The sequence below is a fragment of the Equus przewalskii genome, chromosome 18, assembly GCF_037783145.1.
Source record: "Equus przewalskii isolate Varuska chromosome 18, EquPr2, whole genome shotgun sequence".
NCBI lineage: Eukaryota > Metazoa > Chordata > Mammalia > Perissodactyla > Equidae > Equus > Equus przewalskii.
This window is the reverse complement of record NC_091848.1, coordinates 56375670-56400791: the sequence shown is the minus strand read 5'-3', so window position 1 is coordinate 56400791 and position 25122 is coordinate 56375670. Positions and strand designations below refer to the sequence as shown.

The 25122-nt window shown below is 40.0% G+C and overlaps 1 protein-coding gene across 8 annotated transcripts in view; it reads left to right on the top strand.

Moving 5' to 3' along the window:
* Positions 1-6071: 6071 nt before the first annotated feature.
* TFG (trafficking from ER to golgi regulator) overlaps positions 6072-25122 on the top strand; it is a 30875-nt gene continuing 11824 nt past the window's right edge. For 2 of the 8 annotated variants that reach the window (XM_070582072.1, XM_070582071.1), the window contains exons 1-5: positions 6151-6408; positions 10581-10807; positions 14240-14323; positions 17245-17391; positions 20868-21035. In XM_070582072.1, coding sequence (XP_070438173.1) covers positions 10624-10807; positions 14240-14323; positions 17245-17391; positions 20868-21035 — 583 coding nt within the window. In that variant the 5' untranslated portion in view covers positions 6151-6408; positions 10581-10623. Of the gene's footprint in view, positions 6409-7324; positions 7510-10580; positions 10808-14239; positions 14324-17244; positions 17392-20867; positions 21036-25122 lie in introns of all 8 variants that reach the window. The other 6 variants (XM_070582074.1, XM_070582073.1, XM_070582070.1 and 3 more) reach the window with 5 other exon arrangements.

Genomic DNA, 25122 nt, shown 5'->3' with positions numbered 1-25122 from the left:
TATTTTTTTCCGGCTGCAGTACTTACCAAGCAACTGCAGATGAAGGAAGCATTCTGAACTAGGAGTTCTGTGACGTGAGGCAGACATTGGCCTCTGGAGGCATAAGCTTGAGGCTCCACCCTTGTAAAGGTATGGGTAGCACCAGGTGAAGTCTAGATTCCTGACCAGCTCTAAAATTGTGTGACTCGAAATGCAGGCTGAAATTATTTTTAAATTAACTTAAGATATTTTTCCCACCTAAGTATCACATGAGTATATTATCCTTAAAAAGAGAAAGTAAATTAGAGCATGCCAGATACAGCCAAATTCCCCTTTGACCAATTCCTACCAAACCCAGGCCCCACCTCTCGTCTTCCTTCCCCTTCTCCCCACAGTTAACCATTGTGATAAGTTTGGTGTGTATCTTTCCAGATTTTAAGAACTACATACAAACAAAATTATATACACATGGAAATTCATAGTCTTGTGTGTGTGCTTTTATTCCTTCTTTTACATAAATGGCATAGGGAACTGATTCAGAGGTCCCCAAGACCACCCCCAGGGTCAATGATTCACTAGGGGCTCTCATAGGATTCAGAATAAAGCTGTACTCATGGCTCTGATTTATTACAGCAAAACTATATAAAGCAAAATTAGCAAAGGAAAAAGTCCCATGGGGCGAAGTCCAGAGGAAAAGAGGCCCACACTTCCAAAAGTTCTCTTCCAGTCCAGGCACACAGGATGTGCTTAACTCCTCCAGCAATGAATTGTGACGACACATGTGAAATGTTGCCTACCAGGGAAGCTCATCAGAGACTCAGTGCCCAGTGTTTCTATTTGGGGCTGGTCACAAAGGCACCCTCTGCCTGGCATGTACCAAAAATTCCAGAGTCCCAGGAAGCAAGCAACTGTTCAGCATAAACCACATTGTTTGTACAGACGGTTTGGGCACAGTGCACCATTCTTATTAAAGGATGGTGGGTATGCTCCCAAAATCCAGGTTCCCAGACACCAGGCCCAGGCCAACCCTGCAAGCAGGGCTTTGTAAGGATTGTGGTCTCGGGCTGCCAGATTAACTCTCTCTGCACAGTAACAACTTTCTGAAACTTGCTTTCTTCACTCAGTAAGGTGATTTTGAGGTCTAACTGTATGTGTGTAAGTTTCTTTTAATTGCTCCATAGTCTTTTACTTGAAAATAACACATTAATGGGTATCTGTTTTCTCATGTGCAAAGGTTTCTCTGGTACCGCAGAAATAGAACTGCTGGGTCATATAGGGTTGGGTACTTTAGATGTTGATAAATATTCCCATACCACCCTTTAAATAGTTTGTAGCAACTTATGCCCCCACAACAGAGTATAAATGTCTACTTTGCCATACCCTTTTCTATAAAGTATTATGAACCTTTGATTTTTATCAAACTAAGACGTGAAAAATAGCATCTCATTGTGGTTTTACTTTGCATCTTTTATTATCAGTGAGTTTTTCTTCATTGAAATGGCTTTTTGAGAATGGCCTGTTTAACTATGCATTTGTATGGAGGGACTGAAAGCAGGGTCATTGGCAGAAAGATTAGAGATGGAGAGCCTCCAAGTACCCAGAGTTTGATCTGACATGCTTGGTTTCTAGAGTCTGACATCTGGGTTTCTTAAAAGAGCTGAAAAAATCTACCGTTAATCAAACAAAAAGTTGTAAGATCTCCATGTACATCTTGTGGCATTAGCCTTTCAACCTAAACTCTGACAGAGTGCAAAGCAGTAACTCAGCTCTGTCTCCAGGAGACGTAAAGAAAGAAAAGAGAACAATTTCAAATTACTCAGAGATAAAATCCTATACTGCTAGGGAGCTAGGAACTCCCCAGTGATGGCTGCTTCCTGTTTCTGGAAGCTTGCCCTATAAAATGGTGGGGAAATTAGTTTTCATTCCTTCGTTCGATAAATATGTATTGACTATTTAGGAGATGCCAGCCTCTAGAGATACAAAATCTAGGAAGAACTGCCTTCAAGGAGCAATTTCCCTAAAGAACGGTTGGACATAGAGCCCCATGGCAAGGCAAAAACATTTTAGGGTCTCAGTGGATGTGTAGCTGGCAGGACAGACTGAACTGTTTTGCTTAGCTGATGCTAAGAATGACTCGCAGGTACACAGTAAGAAGATCACTCTTTTCTCCTTTGTTCTTTCTGCGTGGGGTGGCAGCTTCCTTTGTTTACACAAACAGATCGTTATGTTTGGCCAATGGAGGGGAGGCTGACTGACCAACTGGTCCCTATTTGGCCCTCCTGAGTTCACCTTTCTGTCTGGCCTCCTCTTAGTTAGCCGATTGCCTCCACAACACAGCTGATTCTCAGGGAAAGACATAACTTCTCCTTTGAAAATCCCACCCAAGGAGGAACTTACATCCTTTCTTTGGTTCCCCTGAGGGTAGCTGAGATGACTGAAATTTTCAAAATGATTTATACTAACTACTAAAGAAAAACATGATGAAACACAGGGTTTATCTAACTTGCTTACAAGGCTCATAGTCTTTGGCCCATTTCCTGTCCAGTCTGAGAACTTCCCTTTTTCATTCTTACGATTTCTCTCCTTCTATTTGAAGAGTTCTAGCCACATAGACTTTGATGGAGAAAGAGCAGATGCTAGGTAGGTGAGCTGACTCCCTCCCTCAGAACCACAGGACAATACTCACCCTTCTTCAGATGTCCGTGGAACACGGAAAGTAACCTTCGAACGTACAGCCACATTTCTCCCATGGTACAGGCAGGGTCAAAGTATTTCCTTACACTGCTCCTACTTTCTTCACATATTTCCAATTTTCACACTTCTGATTCAAGGCTATTGCTGGTGTTCATTTAAGACCAAATTCACCTGGAGGTAGGACAGAGGGCCAGGTGAGCATCATGTTCAACTTTCTCTGGTTCAGTATCTTTCTAAGCGTCACACAAAAAAGAGGTCAAGCTGTTTTCTGACTAAGAGCACTTTAAAGCTGTGATTACCTAAGAACAATCTTCTTAATGGCTTGATTAAGGCTTATCCCAATAAATGTTTCCATAAGTGCTTAGTAATTGATAATTGTCTGATAACAGCCTTTTTGGCTTCACTAACAAAAGGCAACAGTAACTAAAATCAGTGTCGACACATACAGTGGGGAAATCATGTTCTTGGGAAGGATGGTAACTGGTTCAATTCAGGTTATGGCTCTGTCACCAGTTATCACCTGCATTTATTGGGAGCATAAGTACAGAGACTTGTATCATCAGCAACTCTGGATACATTACAGAAACAGTAATAACTAGCCCATTGACTCAACAGATATTCATTGAATGCCTGCTATTCACACAAGGCAATCAATGCCAGATGCTCGGAGGGATAGAGAGAATATAATCACTGCTCTCAACTTGGGTGGGGCTGGGGACGCGGCCGGTGAACAAGCTCCTCAAAGACAGAATTACAAGTAAGGATAAGAACAATCACATGATATTTCATAAGGAACTAAATGTCTGACTATCAAATGTTTGATACAAAATCAGGGTTCTAATGTAGTCCTCATGGTCTTCAGTAAGACCACAAAAAGATACCATTTACAATCCCCCACAAAATAAAAAAGTCTTAATGGCCCCAAGAATTGGCATTATCTTATACAGCTAAATATTTGCATAATCTACCATTTGGTAATCCATGCATTAGCATATAATCAAGAGATATTCTTGTATAAGAGACATACAGAAGAATGTTCATAGAGGCACACAGCAGAAACTGGAAACAACCTAAATATACTTTGATAGGAAAATACATTAAAAAAAATTTGTGGTAAATTCTACCAAGGGAATATTATTCAGCAATGAAAATAAATGAACTCCAGCTACAGGCAACAACATGGATATATCTTAGTAACATAATATTGAGTAGAAAAATTATGTCCCAAAAACTACATAGAGATGATACTCTATATAATGTCTATAAACAAGTAAAATTGAACAACATATTCCATAGGCATACATATATATGTGACTAAACTATATAGAAGATTAAGAAAAAAACAACAAAAACCCCAAGGGACTGTTAAACACGAAATTCTGGAGAGTGGCATGGGGACTACGTGGGGGAGGGCGCTCATAGAGAAACCTCATTTATTGATAATGTTCTAATCCTTGGGTTGGGTGGGGAGTTCCTGCTGTTCATATGCTTTTAAGTTAATTTTTAAAATGTAGTTGTCATATAGGATCAGGAACAGGAAAGGTCACTGAAGTTTTTGTGGACAAGGTAGTATTAAGCTGAAACAAGAAAATAGCATATGGTTTTGTTATTAAGGTGTTTATAATCTAAAGGGTCAATTTGACAGACTCAGATGATCATTTCGTGTGCTTCTCTATACATGCTCTCATATGACATATAAATAAACCCAAGTGTCGTCGATTTCACGACCAATCACAATATTGTAAGCCTATATCCAGCTGGATAGCAGGAGGCAAACTCTTTTATAAACTTCCTTATTAAAAATTTAAAAATGTATATTTCTGGAGAATCCTGAGGAAATGCCTTAATGTTGCCTAGATGTCCTTCTTGACCCCTGTCACCTGAGCCTCTGATCTGGCTTCCAAATAATGCTTTACTCTCTCCATTCTCACTTCTTGCCTCAGGCAGCTCCTGCTTCTGCTTCGACCTGAGGTATCATCTTACCTCATCTCTCTATTTCCACGTGGGAGCTGGGAACAGGTGGGAATACACCAACTGCCTGGGGGTGAAGCATGAGGGAATTATAACTTAAAGAACCTCAAGCTGCTTTTGGATTCCACACGCCCCTCTACAAGACCACCTTTTGGGTGCCTCTCTTCCTAGCTTCCAGCTGGCCCCCGTGTAACAGGACTCAGTTTATTTCTCCTCAATGGCAGGACTCTTGAATGAGTGCCCCTTTGCTGGGTGCCTAGAGAGAGGAAATTGTTTCCCCTCATACCAGGCTAAGGTACCTCACCTTATCTCTGGCTCCAGGATCTGATCTCTTTTTAGGAAGACTGACAGTGGTATAATTCATTTCCTTCAGGGAGTATTTCACCTCTGCCCATATTTGTGTGGTTTTATCCAATCGCAAACCATCTCAAAGACATCAAATTCTATTATTGGATAGCACTTCTTTCCCCAAGTCTGGATTACTCAGTTCTAAATAACAAGCAATGAAGAACAGTATTCTGAGATCAGGAACTTTTTTCATTCCTTCTATAGTCCTCGCTCCCCCAATCTCTGCAAGCATTTGCTCAAAGACCAATATACACAGCTTTCGAAAATACAATTCAGAGGCAAAAACGCATTCTAAACTCATACATTTCACTCTCAAACAGTATTTTTCAGACCTATGACTGCAAAAAAACCCCACACTATTTACAGTACTAAAAGAATATAACTTCTCGCCCTGAATTCACTTTACCCCGTGTCCTTCAGGAGTATTGGTCAAGAACTGGGGACCAGGTGAGTTCGAATTACTTTTTGCTTAGTCTCCGTTTTAGAAGGCAAAAGTTGCCTGCAATTTTTAAAATAGCACCTCCCCTGCAAACGTATGGTTCAGTCTGTGCCAGGGCACTTCTTACATAAATACACGTATACAAAACAAATGCTTTAGATAAGAAGATAAGGGAAGAGCATTGCAGGGCCCGTTCAAATACCTTTTCCTTCAAAAAGGCTTCTGAAATCCTTAATCCGCCTTAATTTCCTAGCCTTTATCCTTTACACACTCATAAGTTTGTCCTGTCTGGTCAACGCTACTGGAAACTCCTTGCTCACAGACTGATTCATCCCCATTCCCAGCACCGTGTTTGACAAGGCGTAGGCGCTCAATAGTGAATGAATGAATTTGCAAAAGGAAGGCGGGAAAAGTGTTCGTTTTTCTCGAGATATGACTAGGACAACTACAGTGGCCACAAAAAAACACCCAAACTTGGACAAACGCCCACTTTCAACCAGCTCTCAGAAAGAAGCCAGAACAGCAAACTACGCCCCTCCCACGAGCGCGAGACGGGAAGTGCAAGCTTTCAGGAAAACCGGAAGTGCCTGGTCACGCCCCGCGCATGCGTGCTCCCAGCCCGCTCACACTTCCTGCGTTCGATCCTCCAATGAGAAAGCGGAGACTGCGGCTCACGCCCCACCCCGGGCCGCGCCAGCTCCGCGCCGGCGCCGCTGCGCATGCGTCCTGGGGTGGCCTGTCGCCGGGAGGCGGGGCCAAGGGACAGATTTTGTTCTTGCTCCCGCCCCTTTCTTCCCCACCTGCCACGTACTGGGCCGAGCTCTCGCTGGGCTCGGTGGGTCCGCGCCATTGGCCCGGCCCGCCGAGGGGACCGAGTGGCCGTGAGCTCAGCCTCCCGACGCCCCAGAGCCTGGCGTAGCCTCGCAGTGTCCGGCCAGCGGAGACCGTGGGGCGGCGGCTGGCGGCCTCGGAAGCCGGTATGGCCGCTGAGACGGAGGCTCGGACCAGGCGGGCCGGACGACGGGGAAGCGCGGGGAGGGCCCTTCTTGAATTGGCGGGCGGCGGGGCCGGAGCGGCCGTGGAAGAGGCCGCGGGACGGGAGGGGGAGGTCGGGTGGGGCCCGGGGGGAGGGGAGCGGAGCGCGGTGGGGAGGGACCCCGCAGGCCGGGGACAGGGAGGTGGGCCTCGGGGTCTCCGGGCCGGCAGGTGAGCTCGCGCGGACTTAGCCGGCTGCGGGGGTCGCGGTGGCCGAGGGGGAGGAGAGGTGCTTTGGGAGGCCGGGGCCGGCGAGCGCCTCCCCTCAGAGGGCTGGGAAGGGTGAGGAGGGCGGAGAATGGCGCTCTGGGAATAAGTGGATTGGGGTCACTTGAGTGGAACCCCGTTCCTTCGCTGTCATTGCTGAATCAAGCGCCGTCTGGAGGCCCAGCCCAGTGGTATAGTGATGACGTTGATCATGACAGCTAACTTTTAAGAGTTTACTTTGCTAGACACTGTACTGAGTATTTCGGATGCATGATCTCCTTCAGTCGTCACAAGGATCCTTCTAGATTTAGATGTTATTCCCATTTTGCATATGATGAAAGCGAGGCCTGCAGAAGTACTTGCGTAAGATCCCAAGCCTAGTTAGTGGGAATCTTTACCATCTTGCTACACTGCTTCTGGTCAAGCAGGATTGGAGGCTCCTTGCGTTCTTTGGAATAATCCAGGGTTGATTGGCTTAGAGTTTCTTAAAGGAAATTGCTACCCTCTACAGGTGCCTAAGGAGGCCCGTCTGAATTTGAGCAGGGCCCTACCCACGGGTTAGTGGAGCTGGAGGTTTGGCCACTGAACTTAGATCGTCGTTCAAGAGGCAGGCTTTTTATGTGTCCTTGGGCATGTCACTTTATTCTCCAGCGCTGAGAACAGCGTTCCTCTTGGAAAGTTTCCTAAGTTAGTGGCTGTATCATTTCTGGACTTCAGAGAGAGTGGGGAAAGGACAAGATGGCAGAAGAAAATGCTGTAAGAATCTCACCAGCAGTCCTGGCAACTAGTGGTTTATACCAGTCTACCTTGTGACAGAAGTTAGAGAAAAAGAGGAGGTGAATTCTACTATTACATAAAAAAATATGGGAATGGGATTTCCCCCAGAAGGGAAAATTTTGTGGTACCCTTAGTTTTGGGATACTTGCGTGCATGCCTTGAGGAGGTGACTGCACAGACTGGGGACAGCCTTAGGAAGGAAGCCCTGGTTCTGGCCACAAGGAGTTTGCAGTCTATGGAAAACACCAAGAAATAAGTAAATTTGCAGGCAAACATAGCAGATACAGAGTAAGAGAGACTCCTGTTCTCAGATCTCTTGGAACCAAGCAACAATCCCCCCACAATCAAAAGGACATGCTATCAGTTGTATTTGATGTTAGAAATTTCTCTTAATTATGAGTATGTGTGTTGTGGGCAGTCAGGTCTGGCTACATAAAGAAGGTACAGTGTGAAGGGCTGGCTTGGGAACTGACCTGAGAGTACAGCTTCTTCTAGTCCCTTTATTAGAACTTTATTATTCCTCATTCATGTTTTGTTCAGGGAGCAAAACCAAGTCTTTAAATACTTGCTATTTGCCAGGCACTATTCTAGGTGCTACTGAGAATAGATAATACCGTCTTGCTGAACCCAAGCCCTGGTCCCTCACGACATTATTGCTGGGTTACACATCCTGTGGGAGGAGAAGGTGACATATGTTGATTTCCTGAAGTTCCTTATTACTCTCAGGCTGTAAGGCAAACAAGGTGGAATCTTTGCCACCTTGTTGAAGTAATTATACTTCAGAGCTTGGCACCTCGCAGGTATTCAGTAACTGTTTCCTGAATGAAGAGAGCAGGTTTGGCTAACAGGTGAAAAGGTCTTAGGAGGTTTCACTTAATCACAGTCTTCATGAGAAGTCCATTGTGAGAATTGGTAGATAAAAGACTAACTATTCTTATTGTATATTAAGACAAACATAGCATCCAGATCGTGGAACACAGTCCACCCTGTTCTGAACTGACCTTAGAGTGTTAGATTCAGTATTTAATGCCCCATTTTAAGATGGGGCATTAAAGATTTCTTAATAAAATATAATTAATAAAAAATAATAAAATATAATTAATAAAATAAAGTTACCTGGAAGGATATAGGGCATTTAGAGAAGAACTTTAGGGTATTTATATGTAATATTCATGAAATGAATTAGGATTCATGAAAACTTTCAAGTATTTGAAGGGTAGATGTGTTAGGCAGGTGGGGTGCTTTCATACATACATAAAGAGAATAGTTGTAGAGAAGTATGAAAACCAAATATGATGTTAATGAAATAACAAATTCAAGAGGAGAAAACAGAAAGCTGCCAGTAGTAAAGCATGGGATCGAAACCAGAATGCAGCCTGTAGGAGCTGATGCTAGGGAAATGCGCAGTAGTCATAGATAATGTCTTCAAGAACATCTTGGTCTTGAGAACAAGAGAAAGGCTTTGAGAAGAAGAGCTATTAACACGTTATTTAATTGCACGTTATTTAATCGTAAGTGTTCTCTCTATTATACAGTAACCATTAACTAACTAGAGACTTCAGACATTATTTTGAGTTTAGGATTACAAAGTCATTACAGGATAATAACACTGAATAATCTGAAATAAGGTTAAAGTAAAACCCAAGAGGGAAAAGTTCTGTAGCACATTAGTATTTAGTGGTCAGTTCTCTGCACTGCCTTATTTCTTTTTTACAGTGTGCAATCTGATCTTACACACCCACTTAGGTCTGGGGAGGGGTGTGTTATGGAATGTGTGGAAACAGTAGTGGACAGTCTTGTTAGAAAGCTCAGGAGGGTATCACTCATTAGTCCTTTTCCCTCAAGTTCCCAAAATAGAGAGGAAAATTAGCAAAAATACTCATGAGGTGTTTCTTATTTTAGAAATAAAAATTTGAGACTATTTTAGTGTTCACACATGCTTTTCTCTTCAGGGTTAGTCTTTAGCTATAGGCTAATAGAGTTTGGAAGCCAACTCTATTATTCTATATTCTATGTTCTATATAACTCTAATATTCTATATTCTAATATTCTCCCTTCGTTTACCAACTTTTGAGTGACTGCCATGTGCGAGGCACTGTTCTAGGCTCTGCGAATACACTGAACGAAACCATTTTCTTCCCTACGCTCTAGTGGAAAAGACAATAAAAAATTAACTTTCGATGTCTGGTAGTGATAAGGGCTTTGGAGAATAACGAAGCAGGGTAAGAAAGTGACAAAGGAACTATATATAAGGTTAGACGGCCAAGGAAAACTTATGAGAAATTAACATGTAATCAGGGATCTGAATTATGTGAGGAGTGTGAAGAGGGCTCGAGACAAGGCAGCAGCGTGCAGAGCCTTGAGCTGAGGAGAAGGGGAAGCCAGGGCAGCAGGGCCACCTGGGGAGGTGGGAGAGGAGGTGAAGTAGTTGGCCGGAGGCCCAGGGTCCAGGTCGTGACCTTGCAGTTCTGGCTTTTACTGAGAGTGGATGGGACTCCTTGAGAAGCTTTTGAGCAGAGTGAGTGAGATTTTATTGGCCAGGGGGACTCTGTGTGTTGAGAATGGATGGAAAGCGGGCAGACCAGTTAGGAGTCTTTGCAGTAATCCAGGCAGGACGTCATGGTGGCTCGGATCAGGTTGACAGAGGTGAAGCCGCTGAAGTGATTGGACTGTAGAGATAGTTTAAAGGGAGTGGCAACCGGAGTTACTGGCAGTTTGGTGGATGTGAGGAAAAAGGTTTGAGGAAAAAAGGAACTAAGATTTTTTTTATCTTGATCAACTAGAAAGAAGGAAGGAATTGTCACTGAGATGGAGGAGAGTACAGGAGAAACAGATTTTGGGGGGAAGATCAGGAGTTTGTTTTTAGAAATAAGTTAGACATCTAAATGGTGAAGTCAGATAAGCAGTTAAATATGTGGGTAAAATAATAATAAACATAAAAAAATAATCTTATTTTCTAATGCATATAATAAAATCGTTATCTCCAGGCCATTTTAACATGAATATGGCAATACTGGAACAGTGACTCTCTTTTGAAGGCTAGAATTTCATTAGATTCTAATAGTATATTTGCTTTTCAACTTTCAAGATGTGTTTTATAGATGTTTAATTGTCAAAACCATTTTATCAGTCTTTCTCTAGAGTTGTGTATAGAGAACATCCTGGAGTCCACCATGAATGGACAGTTGGACCTAAGTGGGAAGCTAATCATCAAAGCTCAACTTGGGGAGGATATTCGACGAATTCCCATTCATAATGAAGATATTACTTATGATGAGTTAGTGTTAATGATGCAGCGAGTTTTCAGAGGAAAACTTCTGAGTAATGATGAAGTTACAATAAAGTATAAAGATGAAGGTAAGAGTGTTTCTAAAGTTAGTTTTTAGAAGTCTAAGTATTATATATGTTCTTTTGCCCATTTTTCACTGAACTATCTCAGAATAAAAATTCCATTCCCTTCCATGGTAATTGAGTGACCACTGTCTTTAATTTAATGGGATGCTCATGTAGTTAGTTACAATTGTTTTATAAGTTAAAAATAGCTAAAGGGCTGGCCACTGGTGTAGTGGTTAAGTTCATGCGTTCTGCTTCAGTGGCCTGGGGTAGGTGGGTTCGGATCCTGGGTGCAGACCTGCACACTGCTCATCAAGCCATGCTGGGGCAAGGTCCCACATACAGAATAGAGGAAGATGGACACAGATGTTAGCTCAGGGCTAATCTTCCTCACGAAAAAAAAAAAAAAAAGAGCTAAGTGGTTTCTTATTAGAAGGGGATTTTAAGTGATAGAATGCTTTCACATACATTTTTACAAGCATTTTTTTTTCTCTTTTGCCTGTGCAAGTTTGGCTTCCTCTTTGCTTTTAAAACCAAACTTTCACTTGTATTTCCCAAAGTGAAAGGGATATCCGTAGATATTGAATGAGAAAGGATTTCATAGTCAACTAAGTATGGGAAAGCCGGTTTAAATGAAGACAAAAGTATTTCTTTATTGCAGGAATTTTCAGAGCATATGATATGCTGATGTACATTGTTAGTTTATAGTGTGCAGTGTTCCCAGGCTCATTTGACCACAAAACTATTTTTTTTTTGTTGTTTTTTTGGTGAGGAAGATTGGCCCTGAGCTAATATCTGTTGCCAGTCTTCCTCTTTTTTTTTTCTTCCCAAAGCCCCAGTACATAGTTGTATATCCCAGTTGTAAGTCCTTCTAGTTCTTCTGTGTGACATGCCATGGCTTGATAAGCAGTGTATAGGCCTGCACCCAGGATGCGAACCAGCAGACCCTGGGCCACTGAAGCAGAGCAGGCGAACTTAACCATTATGACACTGGGCTGGCCTCCAGAAAACTGTTTTTATGGGGATGGGTTTTTAAATGACAACTGTTTCATCAGACACCGTGGAATTATAATAGTAGTATAGTAGTATCTTTGTTTCCTTTTCTTTAAACTAGTCTCCTTTGTTAACATCTCTTTGGAGATTGTGCTGTCGGTGGTTACTGCTCTCTACTGCTGCTGAATCTATTTCCAGTCTGTTTCACCTTGATCTCCATACTTGGCACTGCTATCCCTGTCATCCTTTTTTAAATACTCTTTATCCCTTAACATCTATGACACTGCTATCCCAGTTTTCTTCTTATCACTAATAGCTTCTCTGTCTTTCTGAGTCTTAGCTTAAAGTAATGCCACCTGTTATAATAGAAATCTTAAGATCTTAGTGGTTTAACTCAAGAAATCATTCAGGGACCCAGGTTGACAGAAGCTCTGATGTCTTCAGCATGGCTTACGGGCTCACCTTGAGTATTGGCATCCGGCAGGCAAGAAGACCACGTGTAGAGGGTCACGTGGGCTGTTGCCCTCTCTAGGCCTTGAGGTGCTGGATGGCATTTCTGCTCACGTCACATTGGCCAGACCCCAGTCACGTGGCTCTGCTGAGATGTCAGTGGGTTGAGAAATGTCCCTGGTTGGACAGCCACTTTCCAACAACTTATACTGTGGAAGAGGGGTATAAATCACTGATGATCAGCTGAACTGGCCATTTAGCCACAGGTGTAATTCTCCTTTCTTTTTTGTAATGTGTGATCTAAAAGTTCCTAGAACTAATTTTTGAGGGTCACCCATATTAAGGAACAATCAAGGAGAGCAATTTTCTTCCTGTTCTCTTCCCTAGTAATCTCATCTACTTAGAATACATTGACTTCCATGAAACTCTTTGATTTCTACGTGTGCCTTAATTTGATCAATTTGTTCTTTTTCTTGACTTGACAACTCAAATTTTTAATGGTCTTCGTTTTACCTGAGATACTTTGTCTCGCCTCAAACTTGGCATATCTTACGTTGACCTCGCTGTTTAACTGGCGTTCTCTTAACTCCCTTATTTTTGAAAGGTCAGCGAACTTTCTCTTTAAAACATCAGCTGATAAGTAGTTTTAGCCTTGTGGGTCACATAAGGCCTCTAGCTCATCTTCTTTGCTTTAAAACCGTTTAAAAATATAAAAACCACTCTTAGTTTACAGTCCTGTAAACGCACAGCTTGGACCATTGGTCACAGTTCATGGACACCTAGCTTAGAGGATCCTCGTTGTTGAAACTTTGTCCCCCCTTGTAGTTTCCCCAGTGAATTTATTTTTCCTGGTGTTTTTGAGTGTTTTGAATTGTACAGATTTGTGTTCCTTAGACTGTGCTGGGTACTAGGGCTGAGTGCTAGCCTAGGTCAGGTTTGTGCCGTCAGGATATTCTGCTTCTGTTGAGAATTCAGAAAAGAAAAAAAGACAGTTATAGAAAGTTTCCTTCTTTTGCATTGTTTTCTTAAAAATGTGCTTATGAGTAGAATCTCTGAAGTTGAACATTAGATATGTTTGTTACAAGAAGTGGGTCTGGTTTTAAAGAGCTGAAAAGAATGATAAAATCCTCAGTTATGGCTTTTATTGCCATCTTTGTCCAGAATGAACCTATGTAATCAGTGTTAAAATTGGTGTAGCAGGGCGTCCCTGGAGCAGCCTCCCAGCCTCCCCGGATAAAGCCGCCCCTCCAGCCCCACAGCGTCTGTGAAGATACCCTTCAGAGGCCCCTGACCAGCGCGTCTTGCCTGTGGCTGCCTTTCTGTTCTTGCTCTCTCCAGAGAACATTTTTCCCCCTAGCTCTTTGAAAGCTTTTGAAACAGGCAATTGATATGCTAATTATAGTGTTCTTTATCCTCGGGATCTAGGGGATTGCAGAGTCTCATGTGTATGGATATTTTTCTGGGGAGAGTTGATAGTTTGATGACCTGAAAGCATCCCCTGCCTCCCCTTTTATTAGAGCTGTTCTGTGAAAATCTTTTTTGCAGCCCTTTTAGTTACTATTCTGTATGGCTCCCCCTCTGTTTGTGTCAATGGTGTTTTACTGCACGTAGAATTCAGATTTCAACCTTGAGAGTCTTTATTCAACTTTTGATAAATACATTTAAATTTTTTGGAATGAAAAAGTTTCAGTCTAAACCAATAATTTATGATATTGGTACCATGAACCTCCTCCTGTTGGCTAGTGAAAGATCACTGGTGCCTTAATTTTAGCTGTGTTTTGGCTTTTCTAATGTGGGTGTGATAAATACCCTGCTGTAAAAACAAGTAGCAAAGTCGATGTAGTATTCTTTTGAACAAATATGTTTTTCTTAGATTCTTTAATGTTTAAGACTTTTTTGGGAGATTCTAATTATACTCTGCACTCTACAGTTTTTTGGATTTTAATTTAATGTATATCCTAGTTTACTACTGATGCCAATCTGAATCTCATTTCTTTTTTTTTAATATTGCAGATGGAGATCTTATAACAATTTTTGATAGTTCTGACCTTTCCTTTGCAATTCAGTGTAGTAGGATACTGAAACTGACATTATTTGGTAAGTGGTAAACTTTCTAATAAATTTACTATTTTTTCATTTTTATTAAAGACTTTTTAGCCTTTTTTTTTTTTAAAGACTCAGAATTAAGGAATAACTTTTTCAAAAGGTGCTTACATTAATTGGTGTTCCAGGAGTGGTCTTAAATTACTTAATTAGCTTCTGACTATGTATGTTTTAAGAAAATGATGAAAGTTTGATTCACTAAGAACTGGGTGTATTAAGATTATTGTTTTTGAACTCAGAGATAACTTAAATATCCCTAGTAGAGTATTATTGCTTTAATTTAGCTGTATCAGACTTTTTTGAAATATTAAGGCTTAATTATATTTTGTTGAAGATTAACAGAAATTAGGCATGTTTTAAATTCGCCATCTGCTCAGTTACCCTAAATAGTGATGTGTACCCCTTGGATAAGTGTTTCCAGGATTGGAAATAATTGCAGGGTTAAAACTACTTTTATTAAGTTTAGTTCTCTAAGAATATGATTATCTTCTATAGTATAGTAGGTTTTTACTTATTTTCAGGGCTTACCATATAGGCCTGATACTTTAGACATTATTTTTCAAGGAGTACTTAAGGATTAGAGATAGTTCTGATAAAAAGACAAATATAAGACTAATTTTAATTTTTTAGATTTTAATTTTCTTATAAATTGTGACAGATTTGCAAGGCAGAACTATTAAGAAACAAGATAGAAATGATGACAGAGTTAAAGTGGAAGCATGATTATGTGAAAAATAAAATATGGACATTTTTTCTGGATATTTTGTTTTGTTCAGCATTTCGAAAAAGTTATATGGCACTGAACCTTGTAGTTCCATGAAATATGATCATGGCCAATTGATTTAATTTGTATCCATTTCATCTCTGTCTAGGAAGGGTGAATATGAATCAGATTTTGAAGTGCTAATAACAAATAAAAACCTGTTTAAAATTTTTTAAATAAAAGGTATTTTTTAATAGAATTAATACTTACCACTCTTGGCCACCTGTCAGGCAGATTAGATAAACCGAAAACTCTCCTTTCAGAAACACAAAGGACATGCTAAATAATCCTGTACCAGAGCTTGCTGAGGAGAGTGAGGGAGATGTCCAGGGACCAAAAAAATAGATGGAATTAAAAATCAGGGCCAAAAGTACCAAAAGCTGAGACCTGGGATGGTTTTGGTGGCGATGGTGAAGGTTTCAGTCTACATAATCTAAGGACTTGTCATTTGGTGTCTATATGCTATAGGCCTTAGGTCCTAGACACTCAATGGGCTATTGCTCAAAAAGAATATTGTAGAAGAAAAACATCTCTCCATTGATGCAAGAAAAGTCAAGGAATTGATATAGGAAACTCTTAGACCCTGGGTTGTCAGAGTTTGTGGAGGCTTCCTAGAGGGTTCATGACCATGGTCTTTAGGTGGGTTAGGTTTAAATTTAAACTATCTGCACAGTTTGGGAACTCCCAAGCCCAGATACTACTATAAAAATAGCAAGAAGCAAAGGCAAAAATCTCCCTGGGGGCTGTGTTCTCAATCCAGGTCACATAGGCTTCTCACAGAAAAAATCCTGTTGGTGAACTTAGAGTTCAGAACTCTAAGACTGCATTTTTGTGGTTTGGTGAGTGTTCCTGTTTTTGTCTGAATTCTCGCATGATTTTGGAGTGGCTTTGTTTTTGTGTTGATCTATCACGGTCACAGAATGATCTTTTCTGATGGTTGGTGTTCTTTGAAATTGTGCCTGTTCAACAAGAGGACGCTGCAGCCTGCCTGTGAGCGCCAGGCCAGCTTCTGGCAGCCCTTGCAAGGCCAGGTCCGGTCCTGGCTGTCAGGAGCTGCTTTTCTCCCACATATTAGAGAAAAACCAGTAATACTCAGTAAAAGCCAATAATTAAGTGATGTAGGTAGGAGAGCACATTGAGCTTCCTCTTAAGTATGTGGGGAGTATGTAAAATACTGGTGAATTGTCTTCTAAAAGCTTGCATAGGTTTTTTGATCTTTGAAACGTATTTAACAAAGAATCTCTCTGAACCTTTATTTTCAAGTTGATTTCCTTTTTTAATTTGGTGCTTCAGGAGTTTGTACGTATGTGTACTGGTAATACGTGAAGCATTTTAGGTTAATTTTTGAACTCCTATCTTGAGGTTTGCATTCAGAGCCTTTTGTCACTTTTTTTAAAATAATGTCAGTGGTGACAGTCTTTGCTGGATGAAGGATTGCGTTTTTTTTTCTAGTTAGCTGAAAGTTAGTTGGACAAAATGAGTAATTAAATGAGGTAATGTTGCCCTCATTAATAAAAAAACCCAACGATTACTGAATACTCTCTTTAGCTTGTATACTGCTTTTGGAAGTAACGGCTTTGAAGGACAGTGGTGGTGTGGATTCATGAGTTCTGCATATTCTTTTAGTAGGGTATTTTTTAGGTCAGTTATTTTAGGTAGCTACGTTTTCTTCTTTTAGGTCAAAAGTAGGCGGGAGGGTTAACAGACCTATCAGTCATATTGCACTTTTTAACACTTTTGTATAGAATAAGGTGTTTATTATATTATTTCAAGACTATAAAAGAATAATGTGAAATAGAATGAGCCTTTGAAGGTATATAATTTCTATTACATATATTTAAAGCCTTCTGTAGGTTTTAATTTATTTTTCTATAGTTGAATTCTTCTAATAATCCTTTTTTTGGTCATAGGCCATAGATCTGGCATCAACAAAGACTGATGAATATTTATTTTTTCCAAAAGGTAAATTATTAGCAGTAAAGAATCCTTTCCTTAAAGAGAGTTATTCAAATGACATCAATAGGTGTCTTGTTTGATTTTGTTTCACTTTTTTAAGAAATTGTTTTTATTTTTCCTTATAGCATGTTATTCTGTTGATATGCTTATATAAGAACATTTCCTAATTTTACGTAAATTAATGCTTTCATTTCAGTTAATGGCCAACCAAGACCTCTTGAATCAAGTCAGGTGAAATATCTCCGTCGAGAACTGATAGAACTTCGAAATAAAGTGAATCGTTTATTAGATAGCTTGGAACCACCTGGAGAACCAGGACCTTCCACCAGTATTCCTGAAAATGGTAGACCATGAATCCATTTTATTCTGATTTATTCTTCTGTGTTTTTTTTAACTCTTCTTCAGTAGCAGTGGGATGGCACCCTCAGAGTCACCCTCTCTCATTTCTGTATCTGTGTTGGTATTCGTATCTGTGTTCTTAAACCTGGCTGTCCATCAGGATTCCTGGGAGATTTTATTGTAGGAACTCCTGGATCTCATCAGAGACTTACTGGAGGGCAGGGCGTGGGAATCCCAGAGGGTGATCTTTTTACACCTAGTCTTGGACTCCGGGGTTTATGACAGAGGTCAGTTTCAGACCCTTTGACTCTTGAACCTTTTTCACTGTAGTAGATAATTAATGAACCTTAGGAATTTAAAATCATTTCATGAGTTTTGTGTGGTATATGAAAAAGTTTCAAGCAAAAAATAATTTTAGATTAGTACATTAAAATGTAAAGTTTATCTTAAACACAATTTTAATAATCATAATATGCAAAGAAAAATTGATTTTTTCTCCCATTTTGCAGATCACATCTAGTATTTATATTAAGATAAAGCAGGATTTATCGACAAATTTGGAACTGACATACAGTTTTTGGACCAAATATATTTTTAAATGTAGACAAAAATTTAAGTATGTATTATGGCTTGAAAGTAGATGTTAAAAAACTGCTTTCCTCATCTTTTAATATTCTTAGATGTTGCACTTAGAAAATAAACTTTTTTTTTTTTTACAATTTTTGTGTTTGCATTTAAGTTTCACATGCTTAAAAGTGTCCATATTGTGAAATGGTAATTTTTTAGAGAGTGTGGGTGACTGCATATAAGGGGCTTAGTAGAAGATGATTTTGTGGAAAAGTGGCATTGTAAAATAAAATCCCTTGCAACCTTTAGATTCTGAGATACTCTATTTTGTGGCCCTATCTAAATTTTGGCGTTTTGTTTTCTTTCTTTAAGTTAGTTATAGTTTAAATAAGGATGCATTTTTCATAATTGCCCTCCTCCTCTGTTCTCTAGCCATGTGGAATTGTGCTAATGGTAGATGCTCAGTAAACACTTGGTGACTGATTAGTGATTTCTAGTTTCATCTCTGTATTTCAGAACGTTTTGGAGATTTGCTGAAATGTTGTGATCCTCCTGTCCTCTTTATGATGAAGCCTTTATATTTCAGGTCAGAGCAGATTGCCTGTTCTGAACTCTCTCTCTCCAAACAGAAAGCTCCAATTTTAGGTCAAGGATCTGAAGAAAGCTTTTGGCCATTTTCCCAGAAGAATTCATAAGTGCTGACACAACAAAATTTGTATATAATTTTGGTGGATTTAGGCATCTGTAGAATATCATGAAACTTAGATCAGAATTCCAGAAATATAGCCAGTACTGCACAGAAATTACCTCCAGTAGCCTACATTCTGCTCTAAGGAATAGAATTGTAAGCTTTTTGGTTTTGATGAAGCAACCTTTTTATTCTAACTTATTTCTTGGCACTATATCTACTGCTTTTCTTTATCAGTCCTTTATTTCCATGTTTTCATATATTTTATTGCTAACGTCTTACCTGTGTTAATGTAAAAGATGTTAAATTGGTCTCCTCTCCGCATCTTGGAATTTCCATCACATGTTGTTTCTTTTTGTGGTCATCCTTCTGGTTATTGTGTCTTATCTGAGTTATCTAAGGAATTGAATAATACATTCTGTGCTGTATTTTTACAGACGGTTGTAATTTATTTTTTGTTTTCTCTCCTGTACTTAGTAAGATCACTTACCTCTTGACTCCCTGCCTTCTATGGAATTTCCTAAGCCGCCAAGCTCTTAGAACGTATCCTGATTTAATAATCTTCTCAAGAAAAACAGCATAAAATAAACCAAAAAACCTACGTCAGAAACTGCAAGTGTAGTCCACACACACAAAAAAACTGCTGGTCAGCTGGCACTGCCATGCACTGTGTGGCTTGTCCTCACCCAGAAGCGTGTGGCTGCCATGTTCCTCAGTGCTCTGCCCTTGCTCTGGTTCTTGGACACTTGCTCTCCTCTCTGAGGCAAATGCTGCGTAGTCTGCCTTAAATACTGGCTTCACCTGTTGCAGTAGCTGTGGCAGCTAACAGAGCAGTCAGTGCCCTAGTGGACATGCGTTGCGTTTCCTGCTGGATTGGTCAGCGAGAAGTGGAGAGATGTGTTGATAGTGGAAGGTAGTCATGTGAGGGGGAATAACTGGTGAGATTGGTGTGATCGGCTCCTGAGGTGTAGCTTTGGAGTTAGAGGAAGGAAATTGGTGAGGAAGACAGATAACTGGTAGATGTATTTTATATGAGGAAACATTAGTATAACCAGTGGAATGATAGGAATGAGTGAGAGCGCAGGGCCGTATGCCCTTATGTTCCACTTAGTACTTACATGTTTTCACAGCATGAATTTTGTCTTGATCACAGGGGCGATCTAACAACTGATGTTTACTTGCTTGGTAATAGAAAAAATCGATAATTGTCTGTTAACACGAGTAAATGGTTAGCAGTGTTCTTTTTTGTTTCCTTGTTTGTTTTTGGTTTTTTATGCCTTTTTTAGTATCGTGGCCTCAGGTTGCTATTTGTAAAATGCGGGTACTCTTGAGCCCTTTTTCTTTCACACGGTGGTAGTGTAAATGCCTGTTGAGTGGTAGTGTAAATGCCTGTTGAGGAGCTTCGGGTCCTCAGAAAAGCATAGTTTCAAATTCACCCAGCTCGTAATGTTTGAACTTTTATTTTTCTATTTTTTGAAATATTTTGTTATGGGAACATTTAGACATATACGAAGGAGACAATAATACTATCATGAATCCCATGAACCCTCACCCAACTTCAACAATTATCAACTCACAGTCAGTCTCATGTCGTCTGGACTCTCACACATTTCCACCCCTCCCATGTGATTTTAAGCAAATCCCAGACACATATCATTTCATCTGTGAGGATTTAAGTAAGTAATTAATAAACAGTAAGTGTTTTAGAAGAAGCCATAGCAAATTACAAGTATATGTTTAACGTATTGGTTGGCTTGAGATTTCCATGTAATTTAATAATGGACCAATAGACAAGTAGAAATAAAACATAAAAGTTGATACCATAACTTTAGTTAAGCTTCTTATCCTTTTAGAAAATAAAGTATTAGTGCCCAGTATGTATCTGATATTAGGGTATAAATTATGGGGCTCCAAAAAAAGGATAAATTTTCTCAGTTTAAGGTAGTTGTATTTTTTCCCCTCATTTCATAATTCTCAGAGAAGGAGGTAGATATAATTTTTTGAAAAAGCTGTTATTTACATTTCTTTTAGACTTTTTTCCTGATTTTAAAAATAAAAATATAAACAACTATAAAGAAGTAAGGTTATCTGTGATCCTGTATTCAGAGATACTTCCTCTTCCCGTTCCAGACTTCATGCACATATGTGTTTCCCCATCTTGTATTTTTCAGGCCTTATTGACTATAGATAAAATGGAAACAAGTTTCTGTTTATTCCTCTTATAGATACTGTGGATGGTAGGGAAGAAAAGCCTGCTGCTTCTGATTCTTCTGGAAAACAGTCTACTCAGGTTATGGCAGCAAGTATGTCAGCCTTTGACCCTTTAAAAAACCAAGATGAAATCAGTAAAAATGTTATGTCAGCGTTTGGCTTAACAGATGATCAGGTTTCAGGTAAGTTAGTTCCTCCCTCCTTCCTTCTCCCTCTCCTTCCTTTCCTCTCTTTCTTTCTTTCCTTCTGTAATAGAAGGATAATTTGGATATGATGAAGTGCATAAATCTTAAGGGTTCAGTTCAATAGATTTTTACATGTGTATGTGCCTATGTGTGTATACACCAACTAGATCCAGATGTGGATGCTTTCCACCCAGCGTCCCGAGAGCTTTCTCACTCCCTCTCCTAGTCAGTAGAACCCTCACCTTTAAAGAGTGACCACTGCTTGGTTTAGGTCAACTTTATCAAAATTAGAATTTAGAAAGTTAATTTTTTAAAATATTGGAACCATTTTATAATCTTATTTCAGATTTGTTGCAGGATTTAGATTATATTTGATGTCTTATTCTCTGTTCTGATCTTAGAGAAATTTAGATTTCTGGTTAAATTGCTTTAGTGTAGAAAATGCTTTTATGTGAGTGTTTTTAACCTTAGAACAGCACTTACACTGTGATTTCTTCTTTTTTATTTTTTGGCCATCATTTTTTCAACATTTTTCTGGTTGTTTCTCTTTTGGGACTCCAATTACACATATATTAGAGAGCTTGAAATTGCCCCAGGGGTCTCTGAGGTTCATTTTTCTTCACTCTTTTGTCTCTCGTTCTTCAGATTGGATGATTTCTGTTGAACTCTCTTCAAGTTCACTGATTCTGCCATTTCCAGTCTGCTATTGAACTTTTTGTCTCTGTTATTGTTTTCAGCTCTAGAATTTCCATTTGGTTCTTTTTATAGTTTCCTTTTTTTCTGTTGAGGTTTCTTACCTTTACATTCATTAAGGCTATCTTCCTTTAATTCATTGAGTGTATTTTTGTTTAATTCTTTAAAAAAATTTATGATAGCTGCTTTGAACTGTCTGCTACATCCAACATCTGGGTCTGTTTACAGTTACTTTCTTTCACTGCTTCTTTTCTCCAAGTCTGGGTCACATTTTCCTCTTTCTTTACATGTCTGATAGTTTTTGATTGAAAATTGGACATTGTTCTTAATATGTGGTAGTGACCTGGGATTCTTTTAGGTTCTTTCGAGGATGTTTTCGTATTGTTGGTCTCACAGGCAGTTAACCTGTGTGGACTCAGACTACTCTCCCTTTCTCCTCATGGAGTATAGCAGCTTATGTCGCTGTTCAGTCTTCTCAGCTCTATTGCTGCTTTTTTTCTGAGCCCTGCTGGGTGTCCCCCCTCCAAACCCCATGGTCAGCTGGGGATTCGGGCTGAGCTGATACTCAGATTTTAGGTCTCACTTCTTTGGTGGCTCTCTTATTTTCCTCCAGGGATTTTCCTCCTAAATTTCCCGCTGCTTGGCCAGCTGTGAAGTTAACACTGCTTTTCTGCCCTTGGTGCTGCAGAGGTCAGGGCTTGCAGTTCTTGCCCGTTGTAATCCCCTTAGGGTAAACAATTTTCTGGTTTTTGCTGACATTCGGTTAACTTCCAGTGATTTCAGATAGTTGTTTTCTTCTATTTTGTCTAGGTTTTTAGTTGTTACCTATGGGAGGGTTTACCTGACCAGTTTACTTTTCCATTACCAGTAACTGGAAATGAAGGATTGTATTAATTTTCATTTTCTTTGAGAGTTTTATGGGATTATTCATTAAAGAGAATTGTGTGAAATTCTGAAAAGGAGAGGCAAATATTTCTATATGACATATGTTCTTGGCAAAGGAAGACATCAGATTAATGATACATCTGAAAAACATTTTTAGAGAAATGAAATATGGGTTAATAATACAGTTTCTTAATATGTAAGACTTCAGGAAATACTAGATAGAGGAGTAAACGGTTACATGTGAGGTCAGGCTTAAAAATTTTGATTTGAATACAGTATATGCCAGATCAGAACAACATAATTACAATAGTCCCCCCTTAATTGCAGTTTCGCTTTCCACGGTTTCAGTTACCCTCAGTCAGCTGTGGTCCGAAAATATTAAATGGGAAATTCCAGATATAAACAATTCATAAGTTTTAAATTGTGTGTCATTCTGAGTAGCAGGATGAAATCTCCCACCGTCCTGCTCCATCTCGCCCCCTTCCGCCTGGGATGTGAATCATCCCTTTGTCCAGCGGATCCTACTGTATACCCTCCCAGCTGTTAGTCACTTAGTAGCCATCTGTTGTCAGATCGACTGTCGAGGTATCACAGTGCTTGTGTTCAAGTCACCCTTATTGTACTTCATAATGGCCCCAAAGTGCAAGAGTAGTGATGCTGGCAATTCTGATGTGCCTAAGAGATTTACTGTTATTAATCTCTTACTGTGCCTAATTTATAAATTAAACTTTACCATAGGTCTGTATGTATAGGAAAAAGCATATATATATATATATATAGGGTTCAGTACTGTTCGTGGCTTCAGGCATCCACAGGGGTCTTGAAACATAGTCCCCTTAGATAAGAGGGGGGGGACTCCTGTAATGTGATGCACATTATTTGAAGTCTGTTTTTCTGGTAGCTTTGTATGTTGAGCTGAAGTAGGAAAAACTGTGCACATGGAAAACTCCCAGATACTTTGTAGTTATTTAGGTGTGCTGTGGTGAAAAACTCAGCTCCAGTAGTGAATGCGGACATGACAAGGAAGAAAGGAGTATTAAAGGATAGCGTGAGGAACATTAACTAATAGGTTACAATCAAGGGAGAAAAGAGGAGTCAAGCTAATATATTTTTTGAGGATAATAACACAGTGTCTTTTGTAGGAGGGCTGTGTATATATTTATCTACACGTATCTAAATATCAGTAAAATGTGGTACACAGGAGCAGTCATCCAGTTTACTCTGTAATCATCAGTTTCTCTTGCATTACCACTCTGTTATCCCAGTTTAGGTTCTCCTCAATACTTGGATTGTCAGCTGCCAACTGTGTGGCTAATAATACAGTGCTCAGTTCTGGGATACACCAGGGCAGAAGGTGGAGGTTTGCCCTTAGGGAAATGAGCCAGCTGTTAATAGCAAGTACTTATGTGGAGCTTTCTAAGTGTAGTCACTTTCATGAGCTCTTGCTGTAAGCTCTTGTTAACTCATAATCCATACGTAACTTTGGGAAGTAGGAATTAGTATTTCTCTTGTACAGGTGAGGGAGCTGAGGCACAGGAGGAGGTTAGGTAACATGCCGCGAGTTCCACAGCTACTAAATTGCAGCACTGAGATCTGCACCTTGGCAGTCTGGCTCCACAACCTCTTCTTTTAACCACTGTTGTGTGTTGCCTACACGAAAAGAACTGAAAGGAGTGAGACATAGCTGCAGTTATCTTCAGAATGTTTTTTCACTGTCACAGTATTGGAACTGTAGTGAGTTCTCTCCATTTTCTTTTTTCGTTGTTTTGGAAGAATTTGAGTGGCTCTGTGTGTAAGAGTTCTAGCCTCGTGAGGCAGATGGAAAGAATCAGGAGCCTGGCTGACAGAGCTTGTAGTCTAGTAGGGAAGATGGGACCTGTTGAGAAATGCCAAGTAGAAGGGTTGGGGCCGTCGTCAAAGTGAACTCCGCAGAATTTCTCCAGTGGAGACAGTATTTCTGGGTGAAGAAGCCTTACTAGAAGCGTGGGGTGATGACTGGGTTTTACAGAATCTTATACTTACATGTGTCAAAATGGGGCAGTGGAGGGGCAGCGATGAATGAAATGGAGGCTGAAAAAACAGTGCAGATACTGTGGGAGCAGGTTAGTTTAGCTGAAGGGGGCGTGTGAGAAGAGGAATTGTCTGAAATAATGTTTGGATCCTCGAATACCAAGCTGGGGGGTTGACCTTGATTTGTGGGCAGTGGAGACTCATTGAAGGAAATGATACTTTTGGTTGATCTACACAATAGATTGCATAAGGTAGGGGACATTGGTATTGCAGAGATGAGTTTTGGTTTTTGCAAGGGGAGGTTAGAACTGAGGAATATAGCACTCTACACTTTATAGGGAAGGATTTCCAATTGTAGCTTTGGATTCTTAAGAGACTGGAGTGAAGGAAAAAATAAAGTACATACATTTAATGAAAAAGGCTGCATTTGTGGTTATGCTTATTCTGTAGTACTTTTAGTCTCTTTTAACCAAACTTATTAATTGAGCTTGCTGGG